General features: G+C 45.5%; 1 protein-coding gene across 3 annotated transcripts in view; it reads left to right on the top strand.

Moving 5' to 3' along the window:
• Positions 1 to 13,090, top strand: part of PRKAG3 (protein kinase AMP-activated non-catalytic subunit gamma 3) — a 56,155-nt gene extending 43,065 nt beyond the window's left edge. For 2 of the 3 annotated variants that reach the window (XM_033946243.1, XM_033946244.1), the window contains 3 exons: positions 1,955 to 2,101; positions 8,837 to 8,930; positions 12,267 to 13,090. In XM_033946243.1, the coding sequence (XP_033802134.1) occupies positions 1,955 to 2,101; positions 8,837 to 8,930; positions 12,267 to 12,289 (264 nt within the window). In that variant the 3' untranslated portion in view covers positions 12,290 to 13,090. Of the gene's footprint in view, positions 1 to 1,954; positions 2,102 to 8,836; positions 9,016 to 12,266 lie in introns of all 3 variants that reach the window. The other variant, XR_004539603.1, reaches the window with a different exon arrangement.
• The last annotated feature ends 5,154 nt before the right edge of the window (positions 13,091 to 18,244 follow it).

Raw genomic sequence — 18,244 nt, 5'->3', positions numbered from 1 at the left:
GCTGGGCACGATGGACCTATGGTCTGACTCGGCAGAGGCGATGCTTATGTTCTTATGAAATAGTAAATACATCAGTACATGTTTACTTGTTCTACTCCATGCAGGATTTTGTAAACCCGTTACTCAGCTTTCTTTTCTGCCGTTCCCAAGCTCTGGAACTCTCTTCCACTGGAAACCTGCTCTGAGCTCTTATCTGAAGTTCCGAGCACTTCTGAAGACCCACTTGTTCCAAAAGGCATTCCCAGGGAATAATTAGTATCACTGAGGGATTCACAACTGCAATTGCATCAGGTCTCTCTCCTTTTCTTTGAATTTGTAGTTCCTTTCTCTTGATTTTGGCTCCCTTCAGCGTCTCTTCTAGTCTCTCTAGCCTGTCCTCATAGGAGAGCTGCTCCATCCTCTTCATCATTTTGGTCATCCTTCTCTGTACCTTTCCTAATGTGGCAACCAGATTTGCATATAATGCTCAGCATTCACTGCTTTTTTGGTGGCTGCTGCCAAACACTGACCTGAAGATTTCAGTCTATTGACCACATGGTAAATGAGGCTATGTAAAACCTGTACAATTCATCTGGTTTGCCCAGTAAGATGGCTTGAATTGGGCCTGTTACACCCCTCTGTGCCTCGTGTAATGTGCAGGGCAGGATTAATTCGTCGAGGGCCCCTACGCACACAAGCACACTGGACCCCCCTGCCCTCCCACCCCACCATGCGCCCAGGCAGAAACAGGAAGCTGCGTCAGAGGGAAGCTTTGGGCAAGCAACACCGCTTGCACAATTACAGTTTCCGTTGCCTTTCTTACCCGCGTTGCTTGCTTGTCTTACTTTCCGTCGATGGGGGGGGGGGGGGGGCACGTTTCCAATCGGGGGTGGGCACGCATTGCCGATTGATGTTGGAGGGGCCCTTCGCCATTTGGAAAAAACAATGTTAATGCCCTCCTTCCTGACCATTTCGGGCCCTAGACACGTGCCTACTTGGCCTATTGGTTAATCCTGCCTGGTAATGTGCAAGGATCATTTAGGTTTTCTTTGGCTCACATCCTGTGCTTATTCCATGTCACTTTTCACTGTTTCTGTGTTCATCACCTCTCCGGGAGGGTATTCCACGCATCCATCATCCCTTCTGTCTGCCCATCCATATCATGTGCTAAGGAGATTCCACATGTCTCCAAATTCTCCGAGGGGGCCTTTCTACACGAGCATTAATACCTCCTTTCATCGGCTAGTAATACCTCTCTCTATGTAGCCCAACATCCTTTTGGCTTTGGCCACCACTTTGTCACATTCTTTCACCATCTTGAGGGTCTTGGAAACTATCACCCCCAAGTAGGGTTACCAGAAGTCTGGATTTCTCTGGACATGTCCTCCTTTTCGAGGACATGTCCAAGGGTCCAGACGGCTTTTCAAAACTCGGTACTTTGTCCAGGTTTTCAAAAGCTTCCTGTCAGGAAGGGTGCAATGCGGTGATATCACGTGCACATGGGGGTGGAGCTGAGGGCGGAATGGGGCGGGCCTGTAGGCGTGGCCATGGGTCTGGATTTTCCTTTGGTCCTTCAGCTTTTTGGCCCCCACCACATAGAACTCCTTTGAATTTCTACAACCCAAGTGCATCACTCCGATACGCTTTGGATTATTTTTAATTTCTATTGTTATTATTGCTGATTTTATGATTTATTGACATAAATACAGTCTATATTTTTTGAATAAAAACTCCTGCGCCTTGTACATTTCCTGCAGTTTGGTTTTGATTCCATTTTAACTGCCAGATATTACACCATTCTTCTAATTTTTAACAATCGCATCTCATGTTGTCCACACTGTTGAAAATCTTCATGTTATTTACAAAAAGGCAAGTTTTACCCCAATATGCCACTTCAGAAATATCACACTCCATTGTGCCACACCCAGTGGGTAACATCCTCTACTCCCTAATATATATTTTTTGTCTTTTTCAGCACTTGGCTGCCCAGAAGACCTATAACAACCTGGAACTGAGTGTGAAGGAGGCTCTGAAGCAGCGCACTTTGTGTCTGGAAGGTGTCTTAAAGTGTTACTCACACGAGACCCTGGAAGTGGTTATTAATCGCATTGCCAAAGAGCAGGTACTTCATGACCCCCTCCCTCTGCTGAATCCTCCAAGTGCAGAATGGCCGGAGGATAGAGATCCCAGACTATAGTAAAGTACTATACAGAACTGCCGTCTATGAATACTGGTGGGTGGGGATTGGATGGCACATTAAGATTGAGAACAAGTGTGTTTATCTGTCCAGAATGGCAGTGCCTCATAGATTGTCTAAAAATGCAATTCAACATGCATTGAAGTAGGAGTGCTTCTCTGATCTGTACAACATATTCTGCTCAATTTGGAATAACAATTCTAGAAAGATTCAGAACATAATTAAGAGTGAAAAACTGAGAAGCGTTTTAATTGCACAAGTCTTCAATCCATTGACTCAGTATTCGGTAGAGCTAACATCCATGAGGAAAATGGTTAAAAGGATCAGCTACAAAGGTTAGGACATGGATGTTGTTTTAAAATGCTATCTTGGAAGCCCAGACCATATTTTTTTTCACATATTAACAAAGGTGGAAAGAAGAACAAAGCACAATCAGTAAAGTTAAAGGGTGAAGTGAAAGAGGTTATTAGAGCCATGAGCCCTAATAACAGCACCTAAAAGATGTACCTACAGGAAATACAGACAGCTGAGCCCTGTGGTACCCCCTATGAAGACCCCCAACACCTCTATTCAAACCTACTGTTGGTAATTAGTCAAGTAAGAAACCAAGGGTAAACGGTCCCTCCAAGGCCCATAGAATGAAGTTGATGTAGCAACATAGCCAAGGCTACTGTGACATCAAGAAAGAATAAAATAAATGCCCTACCATGTGGTTCCAAGCCCTTCAATAAGGTATCCAACAACACAGTCAATAGAGTTTCGGTACCATGAAATGGACGGAAGCCATGATGTTGAGAATCAAGCCTGAAGGTGGATAGCCACATGCTCTAGAAGCTTTGCAAGCAAAGGAGGACTAAAGATTGGCCAATAAGAGATAGGATTTTAGATGTCAAAGGCAGATCTTTTAGATTTATTTGGAATACGATAATATTAGTTGATAATTGGATATCTCGTATTCATTTTTTAAGATTGAATAAACAGAAGACAGTTGGTTTGTCTTGGCAATCCAAAAGGTTTTATGGGTCAAAAAATAGTTTTGTCTACTGGCAAGATACTTATAGCTGAGAAGAAATCTAGGGTTTTGGGTATAATATTGGATTCTGGTTTGACTTTTGAGAATCAAGTTAATGAATTAACCCCCCCCCCCCCCTTTCTACAAAACTGTAGCGTGGTTTTTAGTGCCGGCCACAGAATTCCTATGAGCGTCAGAGTTGTTACTGCTGTGGCCGGCACTAGAAACAGTGCTACGGTTTTGGAAAAGGGGGGATAAGTAAGATTTGTTAAAAAAAATTACATCAGCTACATGCAATATGTTCTGTCCTTTACACTAATCGTTTTCCAGCAATAGTTAGGGCAGTTATTTTACCCCAGCTAGATTATTGTAATTCATTGTACTGAGGTATTACACCGAAGTCGAAATATAGCTTGCATTTGCTTCAGAACACAGAGGCACATCCGATATTCAAAGCTATGAAATATAATTGCGTGACTCCATTTTTAAATCAATTGCATTGGTTGACGGTTCATAGTGGTTACATTGATATATAAAACGTTATATGGTATGGGACCTGAAGGTTTATTAAGATATTTATCCTTTCCAGTAAGTAGAATTGCTTCTCATTTCCAGCATTTTTCGAAGCTCAGTTATTCAACAAATAAACATATTCATCTGAAGTCTTAGATGAGTAAATATTTTGAATATGGAGGAACCAAACACTTTGGAACAATCATCCTACTGAATTAGGGAATGTTTATTTATATTATATCTTTTGAAAAAATCTAGAAACTCATTATTTTAACTGGTTTATTGTAACTTTGCTGAGAACTTTGATATATTAGTTTTAAATATTGTTATCCGCCTAGAATCTGATTGGAGATGCTAGAAATGCTATATAGAACAGAATAGACAATCCTGGTGAGGGATTCTGTAAGCTCTTTATGGGCAATCTTTATCCAGCTTATAGGGCAGGGATTCAGGGCCAAAGTGGTAATATGTAAGACTTCAATAGCCTTAGTGACATCCTATTTCCAGGACAAGTAAAGTCTCTCCATTGTTTTGAAGTACACATAGAGGAGCCAAGAATCACCCTACTGTCCGTATCTGGCACTGAAGACTGGGATTCATAATAACCTGCAATAACATTGGGATAAAGAGCACAGAAATTAGAGGAACGAGGACATTATCAGCTCCTGGATAACAATTAAAAGCTCCCATGGACAGTTCAATGCTTTGTCTAGAGAAGTGGTAAAACAGGAGTGTTTGGACTCTGCAACTGTGAGCCTGAAAGACTGGGCGTCCAAATGGCAGATGAAATTTAATGTGGACAAAAGCAAAGTGATGCACATTGGGAAGAATAACCTGACTCACAGGTACCAGATGCTAGGGTCCACCATGGGGATTAGCACCCAAGAAAAGGATCTGGGTGTCATTGTAGACAATACAATGAAATCTTCCGCACCAATGTATGACAGTGGCCAAAAAAGCAAATAGGATGCTAGAATTATTAAAAAAGGGATGGTTAACAAGACTAAGAATGTTATAATGCCCTTGTATCGCTCCATGGTGCGACCTCATTTGGAGTATTGTGTTCAGTTCTGGTCTCCTTATCTTAAGAAAGTGGCACTAGAAAAGGTTCAAAGAAGAGTGGCCAAGATGGTAAAGGGGCTGGAACTCCTCTCGTATGAGGAAAGACTAAAATAGCTAGGGCTCTTCAGCTTGGAAAAGAGATGGCTGAAGGGAGATATGATTGAAGTCTACAAATTCCTGAGTGGAGTAGAACAGGTACAAGTGGATTGATTTTTCCGCTCCGTCAAAAATTACAAAGACTATGGGACACTCAATGAAATTATAGGGAAATACTTTTAAAACCAATTGGAGGAAAATTTTTTCACTCAGAGAATAGTTAAGTGTAGCTGGTTTTAAGAAAGGTTTGGACAAGTTCCTGGAGGAAAAGTCCATAGTCTGTTATTCAGAAAGACATGGGGTAAGCCACTGCTTGCCCTGGATCGGTAGCATAGAATATTGCTACTTCTTGGGTTTTGGCAAGGTACTAGTGACCTGGATTGGCCACCATAACAAACTACTGGGCTTGATAGACCATTGGTCTGACCCAGTAAGGCTATTCTTATGTTCTAATGCATCTCTGTCTCTGTTTCAGTCTCTGCTATTCCCTCTTATAGCACTGAAGGGTGGCTGTATACTGAGGAGCAGAAGAGGTTCCCAATATTGAGGGCCAGCGCTGAACATACCGTAAATATAAGCACATAAGCAATGCCTCTGCTGGGTCAGACCAGAGGTCCATCATGCCCAGCAGTCCACTCACGCGGTAGCCCATCAGGTCTAGGACCTGTATAGTAATCCTCTATCTATATCCTTCTATCCCCTTTTCCTTCAGGAAATCATCTAATCCTTTCTGGAACCCCAATACCATACTCAGACCTATCACACCCTCCGGAAGCGCATTCCAGGTTTCCACCACCCTTTGGGTGAAGAAGAACTTCCTAGCATTGGTTCTGAATCTGGCCCCTCTTAATTTTTCCGAATGCCCTCTTGTTCTTGTAGTATGAAGAATCTGTCCTTCTCCACTTTTTCCATGCCCTTCATGATCTTGTAAGTCTCTATCATGTCCCCTCTAAGCCTCTGCTTCTCCAGGGAAAATAACCCCAGTCTCTCCAATCTTTCAGCATATAAACTGAGGTAATAGCGACCTCTTGCTCATATCAGCATTTTAGGAGACAATTGAAAACATAAGAATAGCCTTACTGGACCAAAGGTCCATCAAGCCCAGTAGCCATCTCCAGCAATGCAGAAAGGTAGTCTGTGCGCCCATGTGGGTTTTTCCATAAAGTACACACTTGCTTTGATCTATGCAGACTGCATCCATTACATTACATTAGTGATTTTTATTCCGCTTGTACCTTGCGGTTCAAAGCGGATTACATAAGAAGAGAACTGGACATTTCCCGGAGGGTACATTACATTGGAGAATACAGATTGAGGGTATAGACTTAATAACATTGGAAGATAAATCAGGTTACATTACATAGCAAGTATTCTGTTTCCTTACATTGGTAGATAGTCGGTTTCGGTAGGATAATTTAGGTTTCAGGTAGCTTTCTTGGCATTTTGTTGTTTTTTTTGTTTTTTTTATTTTTTTTAATTAATTGGTCGCCTTTGCCTATAGTATGTAGAAATAAGCAGTGTGTTCAGCATTCCTGCTTTCTTATGCATGGATATCCCAGCAATTTTACAATATCTGTTTTGCATATGTAAAATGTGCTTTATAAAATGACCCCCATGAGGACAATATACAGAAGTTGGCCTAGGAAATGGACTATTTGAACATTGCTCCTCCTCCACACACATGGTGGTTCTTTGGGTGGCTGTTAGGAGCTATTGTTTTGCTGTTATTGAACCTGTTCTTTGCCCTTCCCCTTCCCCCTGAACCTGCCATCCTGGGTGACCAGTGTGTCTGCCTAGCTGGCAGCAGAGATCAGATGGTGGTGCAGATTGAACATGCCACCATCTACTGTACATGTGAGAAATTGCTGCCGGGTGTGGGGTCCCCTCCTTCACCTTTCTCTCTCCCTCAGGTCCCTTGTCTGTATTTCATAGGAAGCAGCCTACGGGGTCATCTCATGAACAGCAAGTTAAAATGTGAGGCTTTCCTTATAGCAGGTGTGCATTAACCAGGCATCATTCAGTATTTTATTTATTTATTTGATTTGATTTGATTTCTATCCCGTCCTCCCAGGAGCTCAGAACAGGATTCTGGGCTAGATGGACATTGGTCTGACCCAGTATGGCTATTCTTATGGTCTTATTCACAAAAGTTAGATTGGACAGTACATTTGGCGATACAATACAATATTATACAATACAGTCATAAAGGGCAAAGCTGACAGTAGAGTAACTTGAGGACATTCATAGAGAATTATAGAAGATTGAACCAGGGGGTCGCCAGCTGGTGGTTGTTGGCAGAGAGAGATCAGAGGGAACTTTTGTGGTTGGACCTTTAGTTGAAGAGAAAGGCCTTCAGTGCTTTTTGGAAGGTCATCATTGAGTTCTGTGATCTGATTTGAGGGAGAGTTGGTTCCAAAGCTGTGGGATGAAGTGGCTGTAGGAGTGTTTGTGGGCGGTTTCCAACAGGAGAGATCTTCCTGAGGGGATGCACAGTCATCTCTCTGCTTTACAGGTAGGGGCATACAGATGTATCTTGGAGTTTATATAGGCTGGGGTGGTGGCAAGGAATCTTTTATGCGCTATTACAAGGGCCTTGAATGTACAGCGTTTGTTGATCGGTAGCCAGTATTCTGTGCGGAGGGCTGGGGAGTTGGGGTTCATGATAGCTGAGGATGTATAGGAGATGGATTGCTGTTTTTTGGACTCACTGGAGGCGCTTAGTTCCTTTTTGGCTACTGCATTAAATATGGAGTTGCAGTAATCCATCCTGGAGAGAACTTAGGCACAGAGGAGTTGAGTCAGGTCCATTTTGGAGATATAGGGTTTGATCTGCCTCAGTTGGCAAAGGTAGTAGAAGGAGGTGGAGATCACCTGGGAGATGTGGGTGGATAGGGGCAGGTGGCCGTCCAGTGTTACTCCAAGGCTATGTACCTGGTCTGCTGCTGTTAAGGAGGAAGATTCCCAAGATAGTGTTGGGCGGGCATATTTGGCGTTTTTTATTCTGATCCATAAGTGTTCGGTCTTAGCGGCGTTCTGCTGTAGTTTGTTGTTTGTCATCCAGTTTTTCATGTCGGAAAGGCAAAATTGGAGGTTAGTAATTTGGACTGATCGGTTTGCACCAAGTGGAATGAGTAGTTGAATGTCGTCGGCATAGGAGCGAATTTTAATGTTGTATTTTTGGGCTATATCAATGACTGGCCTGATGTAAAGGTTAACTATAAGGGGAGAACACCATATTTGATAGGTTTGGGTTCTGACTTGTGTGGTCCTAGTAGGACTGTTTGAGTTCTCTGATGCAAGAAATAGATGAACCATTGGAGGGCAGTGTTCCTGATTCCAAGGTCGGAGAGTCTGCATAGTAGGGGCTGGTGATCTACGGTGTCATAGTCAGCACTTAAGTCTAGTAGCACTAGTAGGGCATCGCTGCCTTTGTCAAGTATTGACCAACTGTCATCAATTATGCTATGGCCTGCATGGAAGCCGGATTGATAAAGACTTGGGACTTGTGGGGTAGGGGGTGAGGGACATGCACCCACCCCTCTTTCATCTGTCATACACAGACCCTGTATGTATTGGACCTTTTCTCCTGTTTCCCTCAGGCACTGGTTTCTCTGTGCACCAGTCACCCTGACCTCAGGAGAGTGGTTAGAGCTACAGCCTCAGCACTGTGAGGTTGTGGGTTCAAACCCCATGCTGCTCCTTATGATCCTGGGCAAGTCACTTAATCCTCCACTGCACATTAGATCGATTGAGAGCCCACCAGGACAGACAGGGGAAAATGCTTGAAGTACTTGTATGTAAAACCGCGGTATACAAGTCCCAATCTCTTGCACCAGACTTGACTCTTCCCTCTCCTCTTCCTGTCCTCATACTTGCCTCTCCTGTCATTTCTTATTTCCTCTCTTCCCTCTCTGTCTCCTCTTCCTTTTCCTCTCTTCTCTGCCCTTGCCCTCACTCCTGTGATCTGTTCCCTATAGGTTCACCGCTTGGTCCTGGTGGATGAAGACCATCACCCAAAAGGGATTGTGTCGCTGTCCGACATCTTGCAGGCTCTAGTGCTGTCTCCAGCAGGTATCGATGCACTTAACTCTTAACCCCGTGAAGCTTGGTCTCTCATCACTCCCCTCTCCGTTCTCTTCTCTTCTCTCCAGTTCAGGTAGGATCTTCCTCATTCACTCTCTTGTCCATCTACTGCTATTCCTGAAGCTCTACTGCCTCCCTTAGATCCTGCAATATCATTCCAACATGTAGAAGCCCCCTCTCTGAACCTGTGGTGTCAACTCACTAAGCACAGAAATCCCCTCTAACCTCACAGTGCCATTCCAAGAAGACGAGTGACCCCCTCGGAACTCACACCGTCACCCCAAACAGATTTCCTTCTCCACCTGCCCAAGTAAAAGGAGCTCCCTCTGAGCTCACAGTGCCAACCTAGCATGCAAAAAAAGTACTATACAGGGGCAATGGGTATACAGTCGGGTGGTCCCAAAAATTAATTAACACATTTCTTTTATCCACAAGGCTAATTTTATTCCCTTATATAAAAACAAAAACCACACAAAATTATACTTAAAACAAAGTTTAGGGGTCACCCCAAATTGCTGTTTTTTTTAAACTACTGCTAAGCTTACCGGTATATTCTTGTGCGCTTGACAAATATTCAACGGTCTATGACATAAAAGCCGCCTTTGATGTAGAAGGAAACTTCTTTCAGTGGTTGGCCACTAGACAAAGAACAAATTGCTTTTGTTCTTCATCTTTTGGGGGTTTTATAGAAGGTTTTTTTTCTCATTGAAGCCCAGGTACAGTACAACAATTCAAATAAAAGCAAACAAGAGCAACAGGAAAACAACCAACAAGGGTAGGACAGTAGCCCAAAGCACCCATGGGCAAAACATAAGTCAGTGAGATACTTCCAAGATTGTTTTGTCGAGGAAAATATAGAGCAATAACCCCACCCTCACACCAACCCTCCCCTCCCATTCCCTTTCCCTCCAGCTACTTGCTACAAATGGTAAGTGGTGTACAGCAAGATCTATGAAAGAGATAAGAACATAAGTCCAAAATCAAGAGTTTTGTGCCAACAAAAAAGGGGTCCAAATCCATTCCCACATAGTATACATTTGTTTATGAAGTGCAGCTAAACACTCCATGTCACAACTAAACCACAGTTTTGTAATCCATCAAGTCAAAGATGGTATGGCGTGATACTTCCAATGTTTAGCGAGGTCTGTTTGTCATCTTATGTCAAAGTATCGTCGTATTTTTCAGTGACGCTTATCCCTCGTTCTGCTGCATCATTAACAACGGTCAGTTTGGATGCCCGATTCCAAAGTTCCTTGAAAACTAGATCGTCCGTCCACTCTGTGGGATGTTTCTTCAGGAATATTTTTTGCTTTTCTTGATCCTCCTTCAATCAAGAGATTAAAAAAATGACTGTGTTCTCTGTGTCACAAGACTTTCAAAGGTCACAGGTTCCGTTTCATCTGTTTGCATGAGGCATCGTGGAATGTCTCGCAATGGTGGACGCAGTAAGATTTGCACCATTCGCAGCTTTGTTTCTGGTGCGATTCAGTCATCAAAAAAGGCAAGTGCTTCTAGGTGCTCGGACAGAAACCACTCGTAGATGCCTGGAAGTGGCTGCGAACACCTTCTTTGCATCGGTTTTATTCGTCTAGTTTCTTCAACTTCCTAACGCAACAGCCTATGCGTTGTGTCAATATCCTGGCTCGATCCCATACCGCCATTGCTGACTCACACGCCAACTTATAGCTTTCCAGGAAAGGTTTTCCTTCGTCAAAGTGATGAAAATTGACCAGTCCACAGCTGACAGACTGACTTCCCAAGGAGCCAGTTTTCGGGTGCAGATCACAATCAACTACATACACAACACACAAGCAAACAGTGCATGCAGGGGTGACCTCTAAATATTGTCTAATCAAGCTGAATTTAACACATGAGTAAGACATACCAAGTAGACAAATATAAGATAAGCCTTGTGGAGACAAAATTTGACAAAGTTGATTTTTTTTTTTTTTTGCATACTACCGTGGACCACCCTAGTATACAGGCAGAATATTCCTTTTCCCAAAGATCTTACCATCTAAGTGTGTACTAGAGGCAGTGAGGGATGAAATGACCTGCCCTTAGTCACATGGAAAGTCAGTGATAGGGTTACCAGATGTCCGGGAAATCCCGTACATATTCTCTTATTAGAGGACTGTCTGGGTGTGTGGATGGATTTTCAAAACCTGGCAGTTTATCCGGGTTTTGGAAGTCCCTGACCTCGGTGCCACGTCTGGAGGGACTCCGAGCATGCAACGCAAAGATGTTACATGCATGCGTGCATCTACACATGCTCAGAGACCCTGCAGACGCGGTCTGGACTTGGGGGAGAAGAGATGAGGTTTGGGGGGTAGGGCTGGGGTGGAATGGGCGGGGCCATGTGTCCTCTGTTTTGCATGAACAAATCTGGAAACCCTAGTCAGTGATGGATGTGAAATTTGAGCTCTGGCTTTCCTGGTTCTCAGACCATGGCTCTAACCATGAGGCCATTTCCGTTCCCAGGAACACAGTGGTTTACAGTTCTGTATGCTTTATTTGTAATCTTCTTGCACAGAATTCCCCCATCATATGGCGGCCTCTGACACTCCAGGCTTGAAATCTCTTCCCCCTTCCCCCCTGCATTTTTCCTTCCTCAGAAATATCATTCAAGCTCTTTCTTATCCCCATTCTCCAGAGTGGACACCTCCTAGCTTTCTCCCCCCCCCCCTTTCTCCCTTCCTATCCTCTCTGCCCTCCACAATTCTCTCTCCCTAACCATCAGCCTTCTTTGTCCCTCCCCTCCCCACCCCATTCTTTTTCCTTAACTCCGAGCAAAACCAACATCTCCTTCCCTTTAGGTTCATACCTCCATCTATCCTTTCTCCTCACCTCAGGCATACTGTACCCAACCTCTGATCCCCCCCTTCCCTATAGCATACATCCAGCTCAATCTGGCCCTCAACTCCTTGCACACCTCTGAGCTTGCTCTCACTCCAACCTCACAGCATACCTCCCACAACCTCTCCCACCCACCTCCTTCTCCCGCGCTGCTGTCCTGGGCCGGACCAGTCATTATAGCCACATGATTCATACAAGCAGTCGGGCTCAGGATGCAGCCTCGTGTGTAGCCATTCTCTGCCTTCTCTTGTGATTGCTTTAGGGAGGGATGTTGGGAGAGGTGCTAAACCTTCACCTTGGCTGACTCTGCCTGTGTATTGTGCAGTTCCACAGAATCACCCCAGAAGTAGCATCCCTAGGCCATGGTCTGATGGAGCCACTTTATGTTCAGCTGGGAGCAGCAGTCCCAGAGCTCTGAGTGGTTGAATAAGTTAACTCTGTCTCTGACTCTTCTTTCATTCTCGGCAGGCATCGACTCTCAGGCTTCCTGAACTGCTCTCCATCTTCCCACCTTTCTTCCTAGCTCTGGAGAAGATTGCGCTACATTCAGGGACAGAGGAGCAGCGAAGGGGAAGGGCACGCTGGAACTTGGCTTTCAAGTGAGGTGTAAAGCCCAGCCTCATGCCTGTGCACGCTGCTAGACACTACCTGTGCTACACATCCTCCTGCCAAACATGCACCGGGGGCAGTGAGCTTGCGCCTGTAACTGCCTGTGCTGTGTAATCCCCTCTGCTGGAGCCTGGAAACATTTCTGCGTGTACCATGTGGGATAACTGTCGGTCATGGTATGCAGTCATTTTTTTGCCCGTACACGCTAAGCTTGAGCCTGGAGCTTCACTGCTATCTGATTCCACATGTAAAGACTGCCAGAGTACATGTCTGGGACCCAGGAAGCACCAATGGCTGCGTGTCATCAACCTGGGACACCGGAACGGAACTTGAAACTTTCAGCGCTGCACTGCTGCTGTTCGCCTCTGTGTGTGGAGGCAGGACATGGTTGCACGCTTTTTTGCACGCTCAGATACAGAGGCAGACACTGTGTTGTGGAGGCTCAGCATCGGCTTCTCACCCTTCTGTGTGTGCAGGAAATTCACGACGCACACCTGCTCTAGGGAAGTGTGAACACGGATGCGGACATTGTGCTGGAGAGCTCTGTGGCCACCTGCTGTCTCTTACATGGGTGCACTGCTCTGAGCACCATTCCTTGGGCTTTCGTTCAAGACGGCAGACACAAGACTGTGCAAATGTAGATGGGGAAAGCCACAGTCAATAAAGATTTATTAATTATTACATCACTAGGGTTTTTTCTATTGTGCTAGAGCTAAACACTAGTAATTTGAGTTGCAAAACACGATGTGAACCCTCCCACCCCCAGAATCTCCATGCTGTCTTCCTGTATCTCTACCCCTCTTTCTTGGTCAGTGTCCTGGAATTCAGCTTTAGGTCATCTGGCCCTTTAATTGGAGAAGAGGGAAAAGAGGCATCGTCTAATGCAAAGAGCAGCAGGTTTCAAATCCCACCGACACTCCTTGGGATCTTGGGCAAATCATTTCATTCTCCATTGTCTCAGGTAGATATTTAGAGTCAAATTGTATAAACGGTGTCCTGATTGTAGGCAGTGGTAGGCGTCGTACCACTGTCTACCCAGCCAATCGGGAGGCAGGCCCCCTACACTGTAGGCATCTGTTAAGGGGACAGTGAGCCACCTAGGGATGCTTAAGTTCGCCCAAAGCTGGGCATGGTTTCACCCAGAAGCTTAAGTGGTCCCAGGCGTCTCCTTAGGCCTACATTTCAAATAGATGTGACCACTAAACTGATCACAGCAAGGAAATCTCCCTGCTGCGATTAGCGCAGCAGGGAACCCTTGAACCCTACCTCAAGCTGGATGGCAGGAAGGATGCCCACTCCCTTCCGCTGCCACCCCCAACATCCCCGGCAGGAGAGATGCCCATTCTCTCCTGCCAGCACCCCCGAACACATGATCCCCCACCCATCTGAAACCCTGGCTCCCCACTCCCAAAACCCATCCAGATCCCCCATACCTTTATAAGCAAGGCTGGTGAGAGAGATCCCAAGTTCTTTCAACCGACAGGCCCGCCTCTTCAGAATGGTGGGCTTTCCCCTTCTTGGTGCATCATGGGATACACTGGAGTGGAGCCTAAGGCCCTGATTGGCCGAGACACCTAAGGACCCCTCCCATAGGAGAGGCTTTAGGCACCTGGGCCAAGCGGAGTCTTAGGATCCTGGGATGCACTGGGAGTGGCCTAAAACTCCGATTGGACAGATACTTAAAGCTACTCCCATGGGTGTGGCCTTAGAGATCTGGCCAATTGGTGTGTTAGGCCGCTCCCAATGCATCCAAGAATGCACTGGGAAGGAGGCCTAAGTCTATGGTTGGCCCAGGCATCTAAAGCCCCTCCTACAGGAGAGGCCTTAGGCGCCTGGGCCAATCAGGGCCTTTGGCTCCTCCCCGATGCATCCCAGGATGCACCGGGAAGGGGAAGACTCACCATTCTGAATAGGCAGGTCTGCCGGCCGGAGGGTATAAGCATCCTTCCGGCCGGCCTTGCTTATAAAGGTACGGGGGGAGGGATTTGGGGGATCATGTGTTTGGGGGCATGCCGGCAAGATGGAGTGGGCATCCCTCCTGCCGGGGATTGTTTTGGAGGTTTGCAGCAGGAAGGATTGGGAATCCTTCCTGCTGTGGACAGTATGGGGGTTTGGGGTTGGCGGCAGGAGGGAGTGGGCATCCCTCTTGCTGGCCGACTTTCAGTGGGATTCGGGGGGTTCCCTGCTGCTGCCGCTTAATTGATCATGGCAGAAAAATTCCTTTGCCATAACATATTCAGGGCTTCTAGTCTCTCCTCATACGTCTTCTGGTACAAGCCTCCTATCATTTTCGTTGCCCTCCTCTGGAAGACTTGTAGCAGTCCATAGGAGGGTGACGAAATTGATAGGAGGCTTGCGCCAGAAGACGTATGAGGAGAGACTGGAAGCCCTGAATATGTATACCCTAGAAGAAAGGAGAGACAGGGGAGATATGATTCAGATGTTCAAATACTTGAAGGGTATTAACGTAGAACAAAATCTTTTACAGATAAAGGAAAATGGTAAAACCAGAGGATATAATTTGAGGTTGAGAGGTGGTACACTCAAGAGTAATGTTAGGAAATTCTACTTTACGGAGAGGGTGGTGGATGCCTGGAATGCGCTCCTGAGAGAGGTGGTGGAGAGGAAAACGGTGACTGAGTTCAAAGAAGTGTGGGATGAACACAGAGGATCTCGAATCAGAAAATAATATTAAAAATTGAACTAAGGCCAGTACTGGGCAGACTTGTACGGTCTGTGTCTGTATATGGCCGTTTGGTGGAGAATGGGCTGGGGAGGGCTTCAATGGCTGGGAGGGTGTAGATGAGCTGGAGTAGGTTTTAATGGAGATTTCGGCAGTTGGAACCCAAGCACAGGACCGGGTAAAGCTTTGGATTCTTGCCCAGAAATAGCTAAGAAAAAAAATTTAAAAATTTAAATTGAATCAGACTGGATGGACCAGTCGGGTCTTTATCTGCTGTCATCTACTATATTATTATGCAATCAGCTCAGCGGCAACGCAATTCTCTAAACGGCGCCTGTGACATGAATGCTAGTTAAAGAATCAGGGTGGTTAGATGGGGATAGGCGTCTGTCTGTATAGGACCCCCTTGTGTGATTTTCAAAAGTTGCTTAGGTGGCTGCTGAGATTGGACGTCCTCTACAGAATTTTTTTTTTTAACCAGCATATGTTTTCAGCTGAAATTCACCTTAATGTAGGAGCTTAAAAGTTATGCCTTTTCCATCTGCCTCTATTGATACCAGAAGGACATATCAACATAACTTAAGAGCTACCATACTGGGACGGACTGTAGGTCCATCGAGCCCAGTATCCTGTTTTTAACAGTGAGCAACTCAGGTCCCAATTACCTGGCAGGATCCCAAAAGAATAAAACAGATTTTATGCTGCTTATCCTAGGAATAAGTACTGGATTTTCCCAAACCATCTTAATAATGGCTGGTTTTGATGCAATACAGGTTAGCAGGAAATTTGAGAGACTGAGTTCACATTCTGGAAGTTTCTCTTTCTTTCCCTGTTTTGGGAGTACAGTATTAACATTCAGGTCAATATTCAAAGCCATTGATCTGGATAAATGGCGTAACCGGAACTGGGTGTGGAGATTCGGCAGTTCTGTCTGGATCGGACCACTGAATATCTGTACAGACTTCCTCAGCACTGTCCAAATACTGTCCGGAACAGCGGAGGAAGGACAGGGCTGGCAGCTGCCTGGAAAGGGGTGACATTCAGACTAGATAAAGTTAGGCCAGAAAGATAATTTCCTAATGCTATGCAGTATGCTCGCTGGATGGCAGTTTGAATGTCATCACTTCTCTACGCAGTTGCTTGGCTTAGCAAACACTGGTGTTTAAATACAGCACAGACCACAGAGCCTGAATATTGACCTGGCAACTTCTGATGGCCTGGACTGATAAGAACCTAACAATTGCCCCTGCTGAGTCAGACCGGTGGTCCATTGTGCCCAGTAGTCTGCTCCTGCGGCAGCCCTTAGGTCAAAGACCAGTGCCCTGAGTCTAGTCTTACCTGCGGACGTTCTGGTTCAGCAAGAACTTGTCTAACTTTGTCTTGAATCCCTGGAGGGTGTTTTTCCCTATAACAGCCTCGGAAGAGCGTTCCAGTTTTCTACCACTCTCTGGGTAACAAGAAAGTTGGACTTGGGAGAGTCTTTGGACGTCGTGTACCTGGACTTCAGTAAAGCTTTTGACAGTGTCCCACACCGCAGGCTGCTAAGCAAGATGGAATCGATGGGGTTAGGAGAGACACTAACTGCATGGGTCAATGATTGGCTGAGTGGCAGACTTCAGAGGGTGGTGGTGAATGGTACCCTCTCTAAAACATCGGAGGTGACCAGTGGAGTGCCGCAGGGTTCGGTCCTGGGTCCACTCCTTTTCAACATATTCATAGGGAATCTGACTCAAGGGCTTCAAGGTAAAATAACACTATTCGCCGATGACGCCAAACTATGTAATATAGTAAGTGAATGCAGTTTACAGAATTATATGGCGCAGGACCTGCTTACATTGGAAAGTTGGTTCTCAACCAGGCAGCTAGGCTTCAGTGCTAAGAAATGTAAGGTCATGCACCTCAGAAGCGGAAATCCATGCAGGACTTATTTCTTGAACGGAGAAACTTTAACTAGGACTTCAGCAGAACGAGATTTAGGAGTAATCATCAGTGCAGACATGAAAACTGCCAATCAAGTGGAGAAGGCTTCATCTAAGGCAAGGCAGATATTGGGTTGTATCAATAGAAGTTTCGTCAGCCGAAGCCTGAAGTCATAATGCCATTGTACAGGGCCATGGTGAGACCTCATCTGGAGTACTGTGTGCAATTCTGGAGGCCACATTACAGTAAAGATGTGCGCAGAATTGAATCGGTTCAGCGGACAGCCACCAGGATGATCTCGGGGCTCAAGGGTCTCTCGTACGAAGAGAGACTGAACAAATTGCAGCTCTACACTCTCGAGGAACGTAGGGAGAGGGGAGACATGATCGAAACATTTAAGTACCTCACGGGACATGTCGAAGTGGAAGATGATATTTTCTTTCTCAAGGGACCCTTGGCCACAAGAGGGCACCCGCTCAAACTCAGGGGCGGAAAATTTCATGGCGACACCAGAAAGTATTTCTTCACAGAGAGAGTGGTTGATCATTGGAACAAGCTTCCAGTGCAGGTGATCGAGGCAGACAGCGTGCCAGACTTTAAGAATAAATGGGATGCCCATGTGGGATCCCTACGAGGGTCAAGATAAGAAAATTGGGTCATTAGGGCATAGACAGGGGGTGGGTAAGCAGAGTGGGCAGACTTGATGGACTGTAGCCCTTTTCTGCCGTCATCTTCTATGTTTCTATGAACTTCCTTACATTTGTATAGAATCTATTCCCTTTTAGCTTCAGAGAGTGCCCTCTTGTTCTCTCCACCTTGGATATGGTTTTACAGTATTGGTCATTTCTACGCTGGAGGCTGAAGCTGTTTATATGTTAGAATTGTGGCAAAGGTTTTAATTAGATAAGTGTCTGTGCAGTAACAAAGGCAATAGCCTATACTGGTAAATATATATGGGGGAGGGTGGGTGGGGTTGAAGGGCTATGATATTCCAGTGACTTCTGTGCCTGAGAGAAACTGTTGGTAACGCATATCAAGAGTGGATTTGAACACAGCATTAACAGGTAGGACGAGGATGTTAACCACAGCAAAGTACTGAATGTGAGAAATGTTTCAACCATCGGCATCACCAGACATTTAAAACCTGTGGATTGGGTGATCTTGAAGATTAGAGAATGCCCAAATATGTGGAATGGAGGCGTGGCCTAGTGGTTAGAGCAGCTGCCTCCGCACC

The sequence above is a fragment of the Geotrypetes seraphini genome, chromosome 5 (assembly GCF_902459505.1).
Source record: "Geotrypetes seraphini chromosome 5, aGeoSer1.1, whole genome shotgun sequence".
Taxonomy (NCBI): Eukaryota; Metazoa; Chordata; class Amphibia; order Gymnophiona; family Dermophiidae; genus Geotrypetes; species Geotrypetes seraphini.
This window is presented reverse-complemented; position numbering and strand designations above follow the sequence as displayed.